Here is a 22,318-nt window from a genome sequence, read left to right as displayed (position 1 = left end):
ACCTAGCTGCAACACTAAAATCTATACAGTCGACTTTGTGCATCTGTGAGATCTGCATCTGCGAATTCAACCAGCCGTGGGGAAAAAATCAATAAATGAAATATCAGTTGTAACAAATAGAGCGTATTATTGACCTACATGTCTCATAATGAATTGAATTGTGGTCTGGAGTGCTATTACAGGCCTCTACATGTTATGGCACCAGATGCTGCCCTTAGGGATATAATCATTCATTGGCAGGTTAGATAAACTTCTGTAGTGGCTAAGATTTTGTGATGCTGACTGAGTAGGCTTCCCCAGTCCCAGGCTCTTGAATGAATTCATCCTCGTATTATATCATTGACCTGTGGTCTATTTAAATTTTTTTTGGACTGGAACACCCGGAGGAATCCCACAAAGACACTGGGAGAACACACCAAATTCCTCAGTGACTCCAGGTGGGGATTTAGCCCACAACCCCAGGACCCTGGAGCTGTGTGACAGAACATAAGTCCTAGAACTTAAGTTCTCCATGTACTTGCTGAGCTCCAACCCATCCAGTATCAACACCAATAACAGCTCCGTGTCAAGGACAACAACTGAGACACAAACAAGCCGCAGACAAGGACAGATCTGAGTTTGAGCAGCTTTAATGACAAAAAACCAGAGACAAGCTGACAGTGCACAAAAAAAGCTGGACAGATATGGTGTATTTGACTAATTACATCATTGAGACCCAAGAGCCAGAGGTATTCTAGAGTTCATATTTGTGCTGAGCTCATTTTCTGACTGAAAAATATGATTTGGGTCAGGTTTGTACATGTTGAGTTTAATATTTACCTTCAGCAATCTGCTTGGTAAAAGACTAACCATTGTTTGCAACACCACTGCGACGAGAGTAATGATGAACTCAAGTTAACGTCAAGAAGCTGGATTTTATATCTTCAGAAACCAGTGGAAGATCGCTGTAATAATGAGAAATAATCACCCACTCTCACACCCACATTAAAGCATATGACTTAGTCTCGTATAATTGTGAGAAAACACCTCACTGATATGAGATCTTAAATAGTCATTAACAATAACTAAAAACCTCTCATTACTACTTCATAATTATTAGACGCCAAGGTATATTTCTGGAAATGGTCTTCCATAAGAAACAAAACAGTGTGAACTCAAGTGAATGATTATTTTGGAGTTTTCACAGCAGAAAGCCTCGGCAGAACTTTGCTCAATCTGGCTCTCGGGTTCATTGCTGATTGCTGCAATGAATCTTGGATTTATTCTAAATCATACTGGACCACAGGCCATTTGATGGCACATGTTTACACAGTTTAAAAACTGATAAACAGACCCAATTGGAATTACAGGGTTTAGACATACAACATGTACCAGTGGACTCTTCCCCAAAACAGGAGGTCACTGTACGGTCCTATGCAAATATTTGGACACCCCTGGTCAAATAACATTTTGCTGAAGTGTTATTTGGACTCCTGGCCTTGGAAGGCTGGGAAACACTTTTTTTTAATGTTAACACTGTAGTTTGCTACTCCACCACATACAGAAAACACAACCATGATGTCAACAGCTAATGAGGTAAAGGATCAATAACGTGCAGTCACTTAAACACCTGAAGTGACCAGAAAAATAAAACTTCCAAAAGCCATATTTAATGCAAACGTTTAATTCGGCAAATTACAAATAAATTAGGAGTTAAAATATGCAGTGTGCTTTTTCTCTGTAGAGGAAGTATACTTACGTTCAATTAAGATGGCAACAGGTCATGTGACCAGGGGTGCCTAAACTTTTGAACATCCTATATAAGTAAAGCAATGCTTTCACCAAGTTGACTTCAAGGAGTGTGTAGGTGGATTTTATTTATTCATAGTGTTTCCTTTTTATGTTTAAGGCACTGTAGCACACTTAAAGCACACTACACACAGTACACAGACAAAGAGGAATTCCACGTGATTTTTGGTTTAATTTCTGCATAATTAAAATCAATAAGATAAACTCAATGAAAGGCTGGTGAGTGTGCGAAATGCCTCTAAAGGTTCAATCACAGGTCGTGACATAAACTGGTTATGAATATGGTGCCTGGGGCTACGTTCTTTTACCAAAGATTTAAGATAATACTTTGGCCTACAACATGTTTTTAGTATAAGATTAAGGAGAGATGCATACAGGGAGTTCTAAGGCAAAGTAGGCCCCAAAATATTTCCAAAATTGAAGGCCATTTAACCATGATCAATTACAAATATCTACTCAAAAGACACACAGCTTCACGTGTTGTTCCTCTACAATAAACAATTGTACATTAAAGCACTCTGAAAAGCTTTGTTTACATCTGGACTGTTACATTGGATTGTGCAAAAAATCTTTTACAATGATAATGCAGGAAATAGATATGTACACACCAACATTTCAAGCACATACTTCCACTCTGCTGTCTCAAGATTAAAAAGATCTAAACAATTTTAGAAACATATCACATAAAAAAAAAACAATAGAAAGTTCTACGACAACATCTGTCATTTCCAGTTATGACAAATGATAACTGCAGTAACTGATGATTTTGAATATTAACAGCGAACACATTAAAACACACCGTAACGTAGGGCTGGACGATACGGCCACAATTTATATCACAATATATTTCTTAATTTTGGTCGATACGATATAATTCCGATATCAATTTGAACAGAATAAAATCCACTGAAATCCTTCCAAGAGAAACGTTACTAGAAACATGACATCACCATCAAACATAAACTTATAGGTTTTGTCGATATTAATAATCAAAACTTAATTTTAAATTGGGTGCGCTGAAGTGACTACAATGTCAGTCGGTGACAGATGTTGTAAATGATGTATAATGAAATACTGAAAATCATATCATTGTAATCAATATATTTTATATTGTGATATAAATTGATATTTAATTATTGTCCAGCCCTAAGGTATCATACGTTTTTTGACAATCATCCGATACTAAAATGAAGGCCACTAACAAGCAGTTTGTGCCCCTATGCTGCAGTAACAGCCTCCACTGGCTTCTTCGACATACAGTGAAACCCTGACTTACGAGTTAATCGTCTTTTCCGAGATATGTCAGTTTTTTCCTTTATGATGCGAACAGAGATCTGAGTTACGAGCGAGTGAGCTTACGCCACTAGGTGGCCCAGCGAGCGTTCAGTTAACTTGGTTGTATCACTGTTTTTTTGTACCATTGTAGCATTAAGTGAGTAAGTTAAGTTAAACGATAGAGCAAGAAAAGAAAAACTCCCCCTAACCACACAGAACCAATTATACTCGTAAGTCTAGGTATTACTGTATAGTGTGTAAGGTTATTAAATTATTATTATTAGTAGTAGTAGTAGTAATAGTAATTAAGGCTCATTGGAATCTTACAATTCCACAAAAATGTATCTATGTACAAAATATTAAAAAGTACATAATTTTATGGGAGAAAAAAAAAACAATAATTTAACAAATAAATTACTGAGGAGGGAATGATAATCTTCTGTATTTACACACACATTTATACAACTGTATGCATGCTCTTAAACCTTCATAAAACAAATCTCAAATCATTTGAAAAATTATGGACAGCAAAATGTTTTCATTAATTCCCTGTTGATTGTATTATCTGCCAATTTAACATCTAGTCTTTACCCAGCTCCCTGTGGTTCAGTTTACGTTAAACGTATTATTATAATGCACCTGATTTATATTCAAGTAAAACTACGACATCCCGGCTGTAAAAAGCTTCCAGTTTACTGTTAAAATACGAATGAACCAGGTTTATGAAGTTCATTACAAATTCCCACGTCTGCCCACGTGGCAGGTCCGGTTTATAGTGTGGTATCAGTGTTACTGAAGTCTGAACAACTCTCACGGTCTGGAGAGTTCCAGCTCCCTACTTTTATCAGGAAGTCCTTCATGAATGTTCCAGAAACAATGGTGGACAGTTTATGTTCATCATTTAGAAAGAAACATTCCAGCATTTTTCAAAGTAATGTTTATGTGCCACCTCTCTCTGGTAGTATTTTACAAACACTAATAAAATGAGTATGAGCGAACAAAAGCTGTACAATTTGGAGAATACAGTCATATGACTTCTGAGAAACTGGAACCCAGCCACTGCTTCTTTTCACACTGGTGATTGTGGAATATTGACAGTTTAACGCACCTCCAGGACAAAACTAACTGCTGCGATTCTAAAAACTCAAAACTCAAACTCAATACTAAATATGACCCACATTACAATGATGTATGCTACAGATGCAGCAGATAAAGATCAGGTTGAAAAACGCTGGCTTATTCCTTTACACCTACAAAGCACATACCGACCAAAAGTACACTCTGCAATCAGTGCCAGCACCAGTCAAGAGCGCCTAACTGACATGTAAACCTTTCTGTACAATGCTGATATATATAAATAACACCATGATGCTTATGTTTTAGCGGCTTTACCCCAGGGAAAAAACAGAAGATGGGACTCAACAGGCCGTGTGCAGGTTCACTTCAGTGACCGTTCATAATCTGATGGTTTGCTGTAGATATGGATGTCCTGAAAAATTTATCCTCTTTCAGTTTCATGTGTTCTGGCAAGTCCAGCTTCCTTTTCGCTTCCTCTATGTCACTGTGGATTGCTGCTATCAATTCCTCTGTAAATACAGATCATACATGGTTTAACAAGATAATCAATATGTCGCTGTCTAAATGTGTAGGAACACTCTGTGGCCAGCTGAGTGGACATGTTCTCCTACAGGCACGAGTGCATTTGTTTTTTGGGCTGGTGAACTGTTCTCCATCAAGCAGCGACACTGACGGGTGTAAAACTCGAGCAGCTTTGCTGTGGCTGATCCACTGGTAGCAGCACAGCATACACCAGTGTCAGTGTCACTGCAGTGCTGAGAATGATCAAGCCCCCAAATCATACCTACTCTCTGGTGACCTTTGGGTGTCTTGATCACTAAAGCACAGGGTGAAAAGAGGCTAACAACAAAGTGCTCCTGTATGGTCAGTATAGATGACAAAATGGACAGTAAATGGAGAAACATGGACATGGCTGATCTGTGTGTGTCTGTCAGGGAACAGCTGAATGTGAAAAGAATCAAGGGCTTACCAACAGAACTGAATCCTCTCTCCGGACGAATGTAGCCCACCATGGCCACACTGAGAGTTTGACCATAGAAATCCTCCTTGAACTTGTGGATCAGGTGGGTTTCCTGTCAAAAGTATGATCCAGTATATCAATAAACACATCACGCATAAAACACGTCCTAACCACTGGGCCGTGGTAACCTTCCATATAAAATACAGAGAACCAGTATAGACTCACTGAGCATTCCTGAGAGGAAATATAATACATTTATAAATGGATATATAACATTTGCTAATACTTCTTCTACTAGTAACATTTTAAAGCAGTCCATTTAATAAAAACTCTGAATCTCACCATTGATTTCTTTGTGTTTTTATAGTACGGGTTCCAGCCAATGCTCATCACCATCTTGTGGATGTCCCCGTTGTTCACTCTTGCCCAACCGTAGTAGATCCCTGTGCCGATGTCCGCTGGGAGTTTGTCCACTACAGACTCCGGGAAGTTTGCTGTGATATGGATAAAGAAATTACAATAGCCCTCTATTTTCATTTCAATCAACAGTAACTGAACAAATTAAATACAATCATTCTTTTTAATATCGCAAAGGGAACTGACCACACCTGACCATGAGTCATTTGTCTAGTTAAAGGAACACTATGTAATCCATCCATCCATTATCTGTAAGCGCTTATCCAGTTGTAAGAAATGACAGCATGGACCCAAATGTGACTGGCTTAACTTGCTGCAATCAACAATATTAATATCATAACAAAAGTTCCAAACCAGTGTGTCTTCCTAGAGATAGGTTGACCATTTGGCATATTTAGTATATAAACAGGCAAAGCAGGAAGAGCCACAACAGCTCTCACTGTGGGACCAGAAGACCTAATTAATATCAAAGGAAGTTTATTACTGAGTAATCAACAACCACCACAGACAAAGTGAACTAGTCTAGACATGAAGGTGATAGAACTCAATACACATTAAGTTCCTCACAGATGACAGGGTTCCATGTGTATTGTGTTCCTTAGGAGGAGCTGAGATGGAAGGCAGTATTGTCAAACTATATAAGCTGTGTTTTTCTATTACTCAATGTTCAGTCCCGTTCCACTGAACCCATGGTACATCTTTGTATCTTGCAACTGCTTGCTGTAATAAAGATTTTCCATTTTTCATCAATTTTTGAGAGACATCCCATTTTTTCCTACACAGTTCAGGGTCGCGGTGGGTCCAGAGCCTACCTGGAATCATTGGGCGCAAGGCGGGAATACACCCTGGAGGGGGCGCCAGTCCTTCACAGGGAAACACACACACAAACCTACGGTCACTTTTGAGTCACCAATCCACCTACCAACATGTGTTTTTGGACTGTGGGAGGAAACCGGAGCACCCGGAGGAAACCCAAGCGGACACAGGAAGAACACACAACACTCCTCACAGACAGTCACCCGGAGGAAACCCACGCAGACACAGAGAGAACACACCACACTCCTCACAGACAGTCACCCGGAGGAAACCCACGCGGACACAGGGAGAACACACCACACTCCTCACAGTCAGTCACCTGGAGGAAACCCACGCAGACACAGAGAGAACACACCACACTCCTCACAGACAGTCACCTGGAGGAAACCCACGCAGACACAGAGAGAACACACCACACTCCTCACAGACAGTCACCCGGAGGAAACCCACGCAGACACAGGGAGAACACACCACACTCCTTACAGACAGTCACCCGGAGGAAACCCACGCGGACACAGGGAGAACACACCACACTCCTTACAGACAGTCACCTGGAGGAAACCCACGCAGACACAGAGAGAACACACCACACTCCTCACAGACAGTCACCTGGAGGAAACCCACGCAGACACAGAGAGAACACACCACACTCCTCACAGACAGTCACCTGGAGGAAACCCACGCAGACACAGAGAGAACACACCACACTCCTCACAGACAGTCACCCGGAGGAAACCCACGCGGACACAGGGAGAACACACCACACTCCTCACAGACAGTCACCCGGAGCGGGAATCAAACCTACAACATCCAGGTCCCGGGAGCTGTGTGACTGCGACACCTACCTGCTGTGCCTCCTACACCATGTAATGTTTTACCTTAAAATTACAGCTTCAAAATCATTGTGATGCTTTACTGACCTGTAAAGGGGTGAATAAAGTCTCTGTCGTTGCTACTCTGGGCTCAGCACTGCAGAAACTGCACTTTGTAACTTAGGACTGTAGGAAAAATAGCCTCCCCTTCCCCATTGATTTCAGGAGCAAAAAACAAACCTTAATCTTACCTAGCTTTCCTTTAAAGGAACACTGCGTAATATTTGTACCTTACACTTAACTTACAGCTTCAAAACCATTGTGATGCGTCACAAAGAGAATAGTGCTTCTATCGTTGCTACTCTGCGCTCAGCACTGCAGAAACTGCACCATGTAACTTTTAGGGAGGGCAGGAAACCACCCCTTTCCCTTCTCTAGCCCACTGAGTTCAATACAGTGCTGTAAACATGAATTACACAGGAGCCCCAGAGCCACATAACCCAACTCTTACCTAGTGTACCTTTAATAAAGCCTGTTAAATGGAGTAACTGTGTGACTGTAATTCGATATATGTCTGTGTTAATATACGATATTAAATGTTGAAGCCGTTACCTGTTGGGATTCCCAGGTCTTTACTTCCTCTTCCAAAACCCCGTACCACCGGTCCTCGGCAGAAAAACGGTAAACTCCTCATGTCCTCTAACAAACTAACACACAGGTGACCGGTGAACACTGAGAGTCGGTAACTGTTACATTCACTAGCGACTTTGAATCTTGAACGCTGTGAAATCACCGGCGAAATCACCACGCACTTTTCAGGGTGATGTTAAACCCTACAGATCTTTCTAGAGCCCCCGGAGAACTCTTCTTCTTCTTCACACACTGGAAATGTCGGCCCACTGGGGAAACAAACTAACAGACCGAACCTATTTAGAGCTCGTGTGACAGTTTAAAGCGTTAAAGCGCGACTCATTTGTCCCAAACTTTAGAAAAGGTTCAGATACCGGAGCCAGGGAACGGGCTTCAGCGACCTTCGCAGCCTCTTTCCTCTTTCATTTCATAATAAAAGTCCTTCACACGCGCTATAGCATATTGGGCTCGATCCCAAACTAATCCGTTATTGCTTATGTAGTACACTACTTTTGGCTTTAAAGGGGAAGTCTAAAGGTTTTAAAAACAAATAGAATTATTCAAAACCTCATCCAGTGAGAAAGAAGTGCTTGTGAATATATCTGAATTTAGACAGCTAGGGTTTCCTACATCATAAACCTAAGGAATAGATTCTGTCAACTTGCAGGGAGGAGGTTTCGAGCCTCAGCGTGGAGTGAGGGGAGCAGGAAGTCGTTTGAGACAGAGCCACAACTATGACACAGCCTTATGCGCACTTCAAAATAAAAGCCGAACACACGGTTCAAAATGTGTTCATAAATTTCAAAACAAACGCGTACTTTAGAATGTGTTAGAAATGTTAATAAACACGTGTTGATTATTAATTGAACTCAGAATATTATAATCTTAATGTACTTCGCTAAGTTTTCATTACAAAAAACTTGTAAATTCCTTCTAATTAAAATTCAAAGAGATTCCCAATTTGTTTGGCTTTTTAAAAACTGTTAAAAATCCTAGTCAAAAGTGAGAATATTAAAACTATTAATAAAATTATACTTTGAAATATGTTGGGTCAAGTCACAATACTTCATTGGCATGGTTAAATTGCTACATACATGTTTTATGTATTCAAAATTTCACAAGCATAGAAAAAGTATTAACTCCACAATAAATAATTTATTTGAAGTTTCTTTATTTCCAGCCAAATACGGTTTAATGTGAGAATCACTTCTGTAACATCCTCCTGTCTTGAATTGCTTTGAGCTATATATTTTTAAAGCTGATAGTATAATCTTCCATGAAACACTTGAAACACTTGAAACACTTGTTCAGTTTAGCCTTTGGCAACTAACCTCTGTCTAGTTTAAGTATGTCGTTTCAGGAACTTCCTTCTGGTTTCCCTCCTCCCAGTCTGTTACAGTCAAAACCTTCACTACACTAATGAAAATATTCACATGCTCTCTTTCTCTGCTGCACTCAACCAAACTATCTGCTTTACTGTTTTCTGAGAAAATGGTGGTCCACTGATGGAAGGTTGTTTGCTGGATTCTCCTGCGGCCCACACCAGACCAGACCAGACCAGACCACCTGCTCACCTCCATCTCCTGCTGCCAGCCTCTGACCCCTCACCATGATCCACTACACTGAAGTAGAAATGGACTCAGATTAGCAACACTGACTGATTCTTCCAATCTGATGCACTATTACTATGCCCCAAGATTGATGTCACTATTATGATTATTATTATTGTGCTGTAGCATAATGACACTTCACTGGTGATCATTTAAAATTCAATCTATAGTTTGATCAGAGGAGGATGGGTCCCCTTTGTGAGTTCTGGTTCTTCCCGAGGTTTCTTCCTCCAGCCTGGAGGGAGTGTTTCCTTGCCACTGTTGCCTTTGGCTTACTCGCATTAGGGTTTGATTTAAATGTTCTGTTCTGAAACTGTGAAGCTGCTTCGTGACAACGTCAGTTGTAAAAAAGCTATATAAATAAATTAGATTTGATTTGACAATTTCAACAAATTTCTTGTCTTAAATGGCCATTGAAATAATGTGGGTGCTTACACCTCCAAAAAAGAACTGGCCACAGTTGACAATTTTCCTCAAAAAGCACTTACTTCGAGTTCCTGTGCTGCTTAAAGTTGTGGTTGTAACACCAGTAGGGGGCGCCATTATACGAATTAAGAAAAGTGCTGATCTGTACATTCTGAGCTTTAAAGCCAATATCAAAATTTTGTTTGGGGCAAATTGTTCACATTTTTTTGCCCTTCACTGAAAACTGGGAAGCTTTAGTTTGACACTGATCTGTAAAGATCTGCCGAAAAAACTTTTATACCATGTGGGAATCATCAGCATGTCATGGTATGCAAAAATTTGAAGCCCCTGGACAAACCTGTTCTGGCAGATGCAGACAGACGATGAAATGTCATTTTAACTGCATAACAACATTCCTGAATTAACACATGCTACTTAAAGGGTCTACTAGGTTAAATTCATTATAGTGCAATTAACGCAGATAAAACGGGACGTAGGTCATGTCCCAAACCTGCTCTTAACAAACAGCACTGTGCTGTTGACCATGCTTTTGATGAGGAAGCAAACGAGGATCCAGGACAGCAACTCCCCTGAAAAAATTTGCCTCCCAACACAACATAAACATTGTCCCACTCAGTCGGAAGAGTGCCACACAGACTACAGTTCGGTCTCAGAGTCGGAGTTTTGGTCGCTGTAAAGACTTTGGGAAAAGCTGGATCTCTTTACATTTCATCAATGACCTTAAGACTTCTGCAGAGGCTTGGCCCTGCCCTCATTCCAGTGGAAAACCAGGTGAAACCTATGTGCTCTTCACAAAAAGCAGACAGACAGAAACATGAGTGTCAAAAGTAACCAGTCAAGGGAAGTAGCTGGTCGAGGAAATCCGATTTACACTAAAGGGAGGATTCACTCAACTGGGGTCAGTTAATTTTTGTTTAAAAACTACTTGGATACAATTGAACTTTGTTCTTTAATTCTTTTGGAGTGAAAATCATGTTTTAAGGAGGTTCAGACCTAATAGGAAGGATTAATTAAACTGTTGTCTTACTGTAAGTAGCCTATTCTTTGAATATTTCATAATGAACCTGAATTAATGAATTAAAACAATGTTTAAAGTTACATTACCTCAGGACAACTGTCGTTTAATTACAGATCAAAGCCGTCTTCTGTTGCTATTTGCATGTCACATTAGGTCCCAACAATGTCAGTAATGTATAACTATGTATTATATTCGTTATCATATATTAAATAAGACAGTAATAAACTTTAAATGTCAGACCAATTTCAATTGTATTTTTTTTTATTTTATCTATTGTTTACAGTGTTTAATATTTTGAAATGCTATAAACTGATTATAACCGGTGTCCCAAAAGTAAGGAAACAGAAATAATCTTGTGCAAGTGCCACAATGATATAAATGTAATATTATCCTCAGTGTAGTGTATTATTGTTGTGGTATCATAGGATAATTACTAATGTGGTTATACAATTGATATTACAGAATCAGGGCACTACAGAGCGTATTATTCATTCATTTATTCATTGTCTGTAGCCGTTAATCCAGTTCTGGGGTGTTATGAGAATGTATTATATCACATATAATTATATCCAGAACTTACTATAGGACAATAGACATTACAGAGCTTTTGTATTAAATCAGAATTGATTCACTTTTGTTTATTCGTTGAAGGAATTGAAATTCTGGAGTGCCATCTTCATCCTGAGCAGGCTGTTAATGTGGTTTAAAATATTTATATATAAACAATCTTAGTAAACAATAAATGTGGGCCTTAAACCTGTCCAGACTTGAAGAACTTGGTGAAAGCTTGATTTTCTCGATGCAGCTCTGTTGCCATTATTGCTGTTGGGAATTTACACACTCTGACGTTTGTGTTCAGTAGCTACACTGATGACTGGGCAATAATGAGCAGGACACATATGACATTTTCCCAAAATGTTAGAATCCATAAACTAGAATCTGACGTGACAAAATTATAAATAAAATATTTCCAATGTTTTTGAGGTCAACTTAGATGTGTTTTGTAATTGTTTCATACCTGAAGTACACTCTAAAAGAACATAAACTAAAACAAAAAATCAGGATTATTAATGGCTGTAGTGGATTTTTGATTCACCAGCTCAGTGAGTTGTGGTTGTCTTTGTCTTATTCTCCCTCCTAGATGCATTACACATTTTCAGTAAGAGACGGTACATGGACTGAGACTTCTCCGGATCATCTACTTTATTGTAAAATGATTCATAATGGTGTAAGTTGGATAGTCTATAAACTAGTCGCTCTTGTTTTGCCGTTGGTACAACGTTTTTGAGTGTGTTGCTGGCATCAGATTTTAGATTCATTTACATTTGCCAAATCCAATCAAATCTGTCAGTGGAAACTTTGGAAATGACAAATCACAGATCTTAATTTTTATTTAATTTTATAAAATCCATCCATCCATCCATCCATTATCTGTAACCGCTTATCCAATTTAGGGTCGCGGGGGGTCCAGAGCCTACCTGGAATCATCGGGCGCAAGGCGGGAATACACCCTGGAGGGGACAATTTTATAAAATGTCAACACATATCTGGAATTTAGGTTTGTTAGAAGTCCCGCAGGTTTCACAGGTCTTGTGATTCCACACTGGTGGAACCTGTATGATAATCTACTTTCTTTGCAGTCCTTGAAATGGAAGAAAAATATTGCACATCAGGTACATGAATGAATGTCGTGCTGTATATAAATATGAATATATTGCACATCCGTATTATTGTGGTGTACGTAGTATACATGGAGTTATTTCAAAATAAAAGTGATGAGTTTTTAATTGGTCTCTATCAGTTACATTCACTCACACCTATAGGCACTTTTGAGTTGCCAATACACTTACTACCACATACCAATACACACACACACCTGCACACACACACACACACACCTTGGGTGACACAAGCGAGTGCGGATGGGAGCAAAAAAGAAGTTGGACATAAGAAGTTATTTTTCAAAGAAGAGTGTAAGTCACTTAAAGTCATGTGACTTTAAGGCTAATGAAATGAGTCCATTATAATAACGCTAATGGCAATGCTAGGCTTTGGCACACGGCATACAGCAAGCTACAATTGTCTGTAGCTACGAATAGCATGGTTTGGAAATTACTGTCAGCTTCTTTGTCAGTCATTTGTTTAACATTTATATAATTCATGAAATAAAAGTATGTATCGTTTTATCACAGAGCAACTACAGAGAAAAACTACAATAAATAAATAAATAAAGAAAGAAAAGGGTTAGAGTCATAGGTCCCCACCAATGTCAAGAGCAAATCTAAAGCTGTGACACTCCTTACTCTGAGTCATGAATGACCTCATACATGAAAAATGACACAATCACAATCAAAAATGACTCCTTTGCCAATACACATCTATGACAGTTGTGAATGTTGCTTTTATTCAACCTTCCCCTCCATAATAACTTCTCTTTAACCCCGTTGTAACCGTCTTTACTCCTGTTTAGCTGTTAGTGCTGGCTCAGTTGGCTTTTCTAAATGTAAATCCTATTTTATCCCGCAGATTTCTTAGAGTCCCGTCACAAACCTTGACTCCTGTGACTGCTCACCTTTGGAGTTTTTTTTTTTGTTTTGTTTCTTTGTTGTGTATTTAAGATTGTCAAGGCACTCTGCTTTTGAGTTTTCAATGCCAACACACAGACGCTTTCTTGTTCATATGTGTTCTGCCTATATGTTGCAACTTTTGTTTCTACTTGCGTAAGTCTTTAGACACTGCTGACTGTGACAATTACTATTTGACTGTTGTGATCCTTTCCATTGTTTCAGCTGACAATGAACTTATTACAGCCACGTTTACATTGAACTAAACAAGTCCAACAGCTTGTAAAGGACAGAAAACATTCCCTTTTAACGGCAGGTGATTTAGCGTTTACAGACTTGTGTATTGTTTTAAATGTAAAAAGTGCAAAGTGATTCCATTAACTTTTCCTTGCCATTGAGAGATTCCATATTTTTTTATCTACTTTGTTGGAGAAAAAAAGTATGCCTTTAATTCCAATAAATTTATTTCATTTGTTTGAGGTATTTTTATCAAAGCAGGAATGATCCACTGTTGAACAAAAATTGTTGTGTGGCATCTTCTAAGTGTGGTGAGTTTATCTGTACGTGAACAAACACATGGAAGTGAAAGTCATTTTAATGGAGAGCTAAATGGCAGACATAAGTATTCTGAATTGTGAATAGTTTAATATTATATTTATCTGACTTCTGTATATGTGAATTATATTTATATGGCATTTAATACACCTGAAAATATCTGATAAAAAAAATTAATAAATAAAAAATTCACATAAAAAAATTAAAAATCAGATCCATAAAATTAAAAGATTAAAGCTCAGATCATAAAAATATGATCCAAGGTCAGAGGTCAAGAGTCCAGTTTTCACAGGAAGTCAATTTTAACACCTGAATTTTCAAAATTATGACTACTTTACCACTTTAAAAATTCAAAACATTCATACATTCATTCATTCATTATCTGTAACCCTTATCCAGTTACCCTTATCCAGGGTCCAGAGCCTACCTGGAATCATTGGGCGCAAGGCCAGTCCTTCACAGGGCAACACAGACACACACACATTTACTCACATACTCACACCTACGGACACTTTTTGAGTCGCCAATCCACCTACCAACGTGTGTTTGTGGACCGTGGGAGGAAACCGGAGCACCCGGAGGAAACCCACGCAGACACAGGGAGAACACACCAAACTCCTCACAGACAGTCACCCGGAGGAAACCCACACAGACACAGGGAGAACACACCACACTCCTCACAGACAGTCACCCGGAGGAAACCCACGCAGACACAGGGAGAACACACCAATTCCTCACAGACAGTCACCCGGAGGAAACCCACGCAGACACAGAGAGAACACACCACACTCCTCACAGACAGTCACCCGGAGGAAACCCACACGGACACAGGGAGAACACACCACACTCCTCACAGACAGTCACCCGGAGGAAACCCACGCAGACACAGGGAGAACACACCAAACTCCTCACAGACAGTCACCCGGAGGAAACCCACGCAGACACAGGGAGAACACACCAATTCCTCACAGACAGTCACCCGGAGGAAACCCACGCAGACACCGAGAGAACACACCACACTCCTCACAGACAGTCACCCGGAGGAAACCCACACGGACACAGAGAGAACACACCACACTCCTCACAGACAGTCACCCGGAGGAAACCCACGCGGACACAGGGAGAACACACCACACTCCTCACAGACAGTCACCCGGAGGAAACCCACGCGGACACAGGGAGAACACACCACACTCCTCACAGACAATCACCCGGAGTGGGAATCGAACCCACAACCTACAAAGTTCAAAACATACCAAATGTAATTAAAATATAAAATATTCAGATAAATATAATTCACATTTTTGTAGAATTCAGATGAATTTAATTTAGTCGCTTAGCGTCATAAAAGTTGCTTCTAGTACTGCCTGATGTACCCGTGCATTGAGTTAATCTAGATCGGACTGCTTATATATGTGTGAACTTTGGAAATGGGAGCCACAAGTTGCTTGTGAGCTCTGTGCATTCATTCATTCATTCATTTGAGAAACTAGAGTCAGTCGGTACGGTAACATTATATTATGTCATTTTCAGTCATCTATTAGTGAAGCTATGCCCTGTTTCAAGTGCGAATATTGCTTTCTAACCTGCAGTGTGTTCCCTCCAGGTCTCAGGACCAGCCACACTCCCGTAGACTGAAACAGAGACAGATCTAGTGATGGGCTGGAAAGGAATCAGGCAGAAGAAATTCTGGAGGTTGTTGTTACTTGGGCTTTTCGCCTGCCTCTCCATTCTAGTGCTCTCTGTGTTTGTATACAGAGAGATACAGTTGGATTACAGTTGGCTAGATTTCAAACACGATGACAATCCAGACGATAGATGCGACTGTGAGAAGATTATAAAGGGCGATGAGGAAGAGGTCGAACAAGCAAAGCTTCTAAGCATCACCAAGGCCTTCAAGAACCAAACCAGGATTAGTGACGATCAGTACATAAATCTGACACGGAACTGCGAGAGGTTCCGGATGACTCGCAAGTACCTTCCCTTCTCCTTGAGCGAGGAGGAGGAGGCCTACCCACTGGCCTATTCTATTGTCGTCCACCACAAGGTGCAGAATTTCGAGCGACTCTTGAGGGCCATCTATGCCCCACAGAACTTTTACTGCATTCATGTGGACACAAAGAGCCCTGAGTCCACTCGGAAAGCCATTGATGCCATCGTCTCCTGCTTCGATAATGTTTTTGTTGCCAATAAGCTGGTAAAAGTGGTCTACGCTAGCTGGAGTCGCGTCCAAGCTGATCTCAACTGCATGAAAGAGCTATACTACCTCAACAAAAACTGGAAGTACTTCATTAACCTGTGCGGACAAGACTTTCCGATGAAAACCAACCTGGAGATAGTGCGTGCCCTTAAGAAACTGAAGGGAGGCAACAGCATGGAGACGGAGGCCATGCCCCTAGGGAAGGAGTACAGATGGAAGAAGCGACACATTGTGAATGATGGTATCGTCCAAACGACTAATGAAGACAAAGAGCCTCCACCTCATGGCATTAAGATCTTCTCAGGTGGTGCATATATGGTGGTGAGTCGGGATTTCACTCGCTTTGTCCTGGAGGACCCTAAGGTGCAGGACCTGATAAAGTGGTCGGTGGATACCTACAGTCCAGATGAGTTCCTCTGGGCCACGCTTCAGCGTATGCCTGGCGTTCCTGGGTTCATCCGGGGCCACCCCAAATTTGATGTATCAGATATGAACAGCATCTCCCGGCTTGTAAAGTGGATGTACCACGAGGGGGCATTGGATGCCGTGTACCCACCATGCCAGGGCATACACGTTCGGGCCATTTGTGTGTACGGGGTCGGGGACCTAGGGTGGATGCTAGAACAGAACCATTTATTTGCCAACAAGTTCGACACAGAGTTCGACCCAATCGCCATTCGATGCCTGGAGGAGTATCTCAGACACAGGGCCCTGCAAAAGCAGGATAAACTATGACTCTGCACTAACTGAGCGTTGCCTTTGGATAGTTATCGCAATCTTATCCTGAGCCAAAAGCCTATGTTTTTATGCAAAAAAACATCCACCGTCCAGGTGAAGCTCTAATTAATAATTAATTGGAACCAAATCTATTTTTTTCATTTCAAATTGCATTTATATGTAATAGGTCTAGGTCCACAATACAACAGAAATGGTTCCCAGTTACTAACAACATTGTTAATTTCCATTAAGAGATTTTAAAGTTACCATTTTTGGAGATAAAAAGATGCGCTCCAACAGCAACACACATCAATCATCCAAAACGAGAGAGAGAGAGAGAGAGAGAGAGAGAAAGAGAAACCACTAGAAAATCTTTGCACTACACTTTTTAAGTCCCTCTCCAATTATAAACTCAAATTATAAAATCCCATAAAAGTGGCTTGTGGTAGATATAACTGCACACATATGCATTCATTCAGTAGGTGTGGATCTAAGAAAATACAATTAGCTTCCACCTCAGTCTCCACCCACTCTTCCGCTGCACCTTGCAAGCCCCGGGTAAAGTGCATGTGTAAATAGAGCCACTCAGCCCAGGTTCCACCTCATGCCTAAAGCATGTGCAATATTGGAGTTTTAGTTTTATGACCTAGGGAACACTGGCTGTCTGAATTTGTCTGTTTGACACTAAAATGCTCTGTCATGGCACTGACTTCTTATTTCCTGTTTTGTAGCATATGGAGGGGGTCTTTAAAAGTAAAGGTGATAAAGATATTATTTGCACCGCGCTGTAGAAGTGCACCTTTAAAAAAAACAAACAAAAAACAAAAAAGCCCTTCAATATATAGTTAATTGGAGAATGATTTTTGTTTGTTTCTTTGTTTATGAGACACTTTTAGTTGTTTATATAGTTATATTTGTGAAAGCTGTTTGTGAAAATTATCTTTAATTATTTATTCATTATCTGTAACACACACACACACATTCACTCACACACACACACATATGGACACTTTTGAGTCGCCAATCCACCTACCAACGTGTGTTTTTGGACTGTGGGAGGATACCGGAGCACCTCCTCACAGACAGTCACCCGGAGGAAACCCATGCGGTCACAGGGAGAACACACCAACTCCTCACAGACAGTCACCCGGAGGAAACCTACGTGGACACAGAGAGAACACACCACACTCCTCACAGATAGTCACCTGGATGAAACCCACACAGACACAGGGAGAACACACCACACTCCTCACAGACAGTCACCCGGAGGAAACCCACGCAAACACAGGGAGAACACACCACACTCCTCACAGACAGTCACCCGGAGGAAACCCACTCAGACACAGGGAGAACACACCACACTCCTCGCAGACAGTCACCTGGAGGAAACCCACTCAGACACAGGGAGAACACACCACACTCCTCGCAGACAGTCACCTGGAGGAAACCCACTCAGACACAGGGAGAACACAAACACTCCTCACAGACAGTCACCCGGAGCTGTGTGACTGCGACGCTACCTGCTGTGCAACCGTGCCGCCTCATCTTTAATTAATTTTGATTAATAAGATTTAAAAAGCTAATTTACTATTAACTTTTAAAAGACATTGAATTCTCTCAAACAATACAAACTCCCAAAACTCCGCTTTAGTGTGTTTTAGACACAATATGCATAAAGTTTCCCCATGAAGAAAAGCCAAGTACCCCTTAAAATTCATTTTTTATTGTTTATGTGTTAACCTGGGAGTGTCAGATATCCACAAATAATCTAATTTCTCTCTCTCTCTCACACACACACACACACACACACACACAGAAGGCCTGTCTCACTGGCATGCTTGAAACACAGCAGCAATGAAGCAGGTAATGCATGCTTAATGAAGCATAAACTTACTGCACAGGAGACTTAACAACACACACAAACACAAAGCTAAATAAATATGTGCGCTACATGACCATAAGTTTGTGGACACCTGCTCATCCAAAAAATGCAGGGGGCTAAGTGGGAGTGTGCTCCCATTTACTGCAGCTTGCGGACATGTTACAGACCAGATGTTAGAACATTTCTTTGAGGATATGATGGCATTCAACTTTTAGTACATTAGTGATTGTAGGTGCTGATGTTGAATGATTTATGATTGGGATGATTCAGCTCATCCCAAATGTATTGATGGTCGTCCAGGAGGGGGGGGGGGGTGTTGTTTAATTGTATTGTCATTGTACATGACTTCCTTCAGCTAGTGTGTAGTTGTAGAGTTGTATTGTATTAATGGGGTATTACTATAAAGCTTATACAACAGGTACAGAGTGCACTAGTTATAAAGAGTGTCTACAAACATTTGGACACATTAGACTGAACAGCACACACACTCTCACTCTCGATCTCTCTCTCTCTCTCACACACACACACACTCACACCTGTGTATTTCCCATCAGCTGGGAATGAAACTGTGAGGATAGTCTCTTGCCATCTGCTTCTCTCTCGTCAGCTCTACTATCTACAAGAAGACAAACACAACAGGCCAAACCAACAGAGGCTGTCTGTGCATTATGCAAGTTATAAAAGACCATTCAATTTCCATTTTTCTTCTCCCTTGTCTGTTCCTACTTCACAAGCCTACTGTAATTTCACTCTGTTTTTTTTTCACAGCTGAAGACCATATGCTCTTGTTTTTGAAGGTAGTACATTTAATAATATTTTTTAATATTTATTTTCCTGCCCGCTCTGTCCTGCCCTAATCCCAGTTCTGTTTACTTTTCCCGCTGTTTAAAACATCCACATCATAAAATGCAAATTATTGCCCCCCACAGTCAGATGTGCAGACGTATTCTGTAACCTGTAGCCTACTGTAGAACTGTAAAACCATAAATGAATAATCGTATTTGATAGTAGTTCTCAGAATCCGTGAATATCCGTGAATGTATATGTGCCTATAAACTGATCTCATGTCAAAGCACAATAGTCGTACATTGTTTTCCGGCCTGTGGTGCATGGTATGTTTTGATCAAACTATAGCGCACCCACTGCACATACACCACACGTCTCTCCGAGCAACAGAAAGGAAACACACTGAACCTAACCAACCTTTTAAAATACTGCAAGGCCTCCAAAACAAAGCAGAAGCGATTAGTGCTATTAATCTTAAATGTGGATGAGCAAATATATGGCAACTTTAAGCCTAGAGTGCATTTACAAGTACATACGTCATATTTTAGTTCCCTTTAATTGTTACTCAATAATAAGCCTTCAGTCGCGGTTGGGAACTCCAGTCTGAATGTCTGCACACACTCATTCAAAACTGTCACACTGCATATAGAAATGAAGGAAGTATGTATTTTTTACGCGATTATTAATACCCGGCTAGTAAGCACAAGAGCAGCAGTTCCTCATACAGATCCAGTTGAAGTGGATGTGGTTTAACTGTCCTTCAGAAAGATATAATGAGTACAATGAGGCAGATCAAAATCCATCCATCCATTATCTGTAACCGCTTATCCAATTTAGGGTCGCGGGGGGTCCAGAGCCTACCTGGAATCATCGGGCGCAAGGCGGGAATACACCCTGGAGGGGACGCCAGTCCTTCACAGGGCAACACAGACACACACACATTCACACACTTTCGAGTCGCCAATCCACCTGCAACGTGTGTTTTTGGACTGTGGGAGGAAACCGGAGCACCCGGAGGAAACCCACGCGGACACGGGGAGAACACACCAACTCCTCACAGACAGTCACCCAGAGCGGGAATCGAACCCACAACCTCCAGGCCCCTGGAGCTGTGTGACTGCGACACTACCTGCTGCGCCACCGTGCCGCCGCAGATCAAAATGCTGATGCTAAGCGGTACATGCTAGGCTACTAAACGTATAACTACATTGTGAAAAGAGGATATTTACCAAGTCTATTACATTCAAAGCAACTACCTTTATTTGATTATGATCAAATTTGTAAGTGCTACAAATAACTTGAAAGAAGGGTGATAGAAGCTCGGAAACCGAAGCTAAACGACTTGTTTTATTGTGTTGTGTTTCATTTTGATTTACTTTAGTTTTATGAAATTGTATCAAGTGCAATGGGAGTCTACAGTGTTGTGGTTTATTAGATCACAATTGCATTATGTGATTTAAGAGTTGGAAACATGTGGGTATTCGTCATTTGCAATAAAAATGGGCAATAAAAGTTCAAATGACAACGGAATGTTTTTATTCACTTATTTACTCATTTATTTCGTTCTTTCAATCATTTATTTTTGTAACTGCTTCCTCCAGTTCAGGGTCATGGTGAGTCCAGAGCTTGGAATCATTGGGCACAAGGCAGGAACACACTCTGGACATCACAGAGCATCACACACTCACCCAGTTACTCTCACACTCACACCTGTGGACAAGTTCACACAGCCGAACTGAAGCACCAGGAAGAGACCCACACTGACACAGAGGAACCGTTCGTCCCAACGACATGAACTGGTTCACAAATCCAGAAAAATGTGTTCCCAGCTGGAACCAGTAGGTTCTTCAGCACAAACTGTGGCTTAATAATAGGAAATAAAACAGGAACACACTACATTGTTTGCTGCGACACCGTGCAGGTTGTCCGGAACCTCGGTTTGGCTTTGGTTAGTTCACAAGCTCAGCAGCTTTACACATGTATATCTCACAGAGAGATGAGGACTGCTGCATTTGTCTTATTTCACGTGAGTGTGTGTCTTTGCCCGAAATATTGTAAATGGAAGTGGTGGGGAGACGTTTTGTGGCGTATTATGTAAGAAATTGTAATTCTTAAAATCAAGAAAATGTTCTTGGTCTTCTTTGTTCTTTGGTGGTAGATGATCTAGTATTTACTTTTAAATAAAATGAACAAGAAAAACACTGATGCCAGTGTTATATATTATGAACAAAACTTTTTTCATTTCTGCTTTTTTTAGTCCTGGCCTCCATATTTTCAGTACACAGTCACAAAATAAAAACCACACGAGGAAACCCATGTGGACACAGGGAGAACACACCACACTCCTCACAGACAGTCACCCAGAGGAAACCCACACAGACACAGAGAGAACACACCACACTCCTCACAGACAGTCACCCAGAGGAAACCCATGCAGACACAGGGAGAACACACCACACTCCTCACAGACAGTCACCCGGAGTGGGCATCGAGTAGCTGTGTGACTGCGACACCTACCTGCTGCACCACCGTGCCGCCAACACGTGCAACAACAACAATAGGGGCACAGGGCAGAATGTTACAGTGCACAGGTATCCCCGCTCTGGTTCAGAACATGTGTGTGCTTGGTCAGTCGTGGTCAGAATGACTGGACAGTTTCTGAATCCATGAATCCAACCAGCAAATTTACAACCAAAATTAAAAGACATAAATAAACTTTTGTGGAGTTTTGTCAGTGAAATTTCAAACGGGGTGGAGCGTGGGGGGGAGTAAAAAGTTGTCCTC

The 22,318-nt window shown here is 40.9% G+C and overlaps 2 protein-coding genes across 3 annotated transcripts; one reads left to right on the top strand and one right to left on the bottom strand.

Annotated features, from left to right (window-relative positions):
* Positions 1–646: 646 nt before the first annotated feature.
* On the bottom strand, positions 647–8,174 carry rfk (riboflavin kinase). The gene is made up of 4 exons (XM_066644791.1): positions 7,759–8,174; positions 5,444–5,595; positions 5,111–5,213; positions 647–4,649 (listed from the first exon to the last, which is right to left on the bottom strand). The coding sequence occupies exons 1-4, from the start codon at positions 7,838–7,840 to the stop codon at positions 4,507–4,509; spliced, it is 480 nt and encodes a 159-aa protein (XP_066500888.1). The 5' UTR covers positions 7,841–8,174; the 3' UTR covers positions 647–4,506.
* A 2,480-nt stretch (positions 8,175–10,654) lies between these two features.
* LOC136666119 (beta-1,3-galactosyl-O-glycosyl-glycoprotein beta-1,6-N-acetylglucosaminyltransferase-like) lies at positions 10,655–21,683 on the top strand. 2 transcript variants are annotated; one of them, XR_010795337.1, is made up of 3 exons: positions 10,655–10,710; positions 15,556–19,545; positions 21,136–21,683. XR_010795337.1 is itself a non-coding variant. In XM_066644131.1 (2 exons), exon 2 carries the CDS (start codon positions 15,607–15,609, stop codon positions 16,882–16,884), a length of 1,278 nt encoding a protein of 425 aa, XP_066500228.1. In that variant the 5' UTR covers positions 10,655–10,710; positions 15,556–15,606; the 3' UTR covers positions 16,885–21,683. The 2 variants fall into 2 exon arrangements, 1 of the variants encoding a protein (XP_066500228.1); XM_066644131.1 differs by having other exon boundaries at positions 15,556–21,683.
* The last annotated feature ends 635 nt before the right edge of the window (positions 21,684–22,318 follow it).

This window comes from Hoplias malabaricus, chromosome 14, assembly GCF_029633855.1.
Source record: "Hoplias malabaricus isolate fHopMal1 chromosome 14, fHopMal1.hap1, whole genome shotgun sequence".
Taxonomy (NCBI): domain Eukaryota; kingdom Metazoa; phylum Chordata; class Actinopteri; order Characiformes; family Erythrinidae; genus Hoplias; species Hoplias malabaricus.
This window is presented reverse-complemented; position numbering and strand designations above follow the sequence as displayed.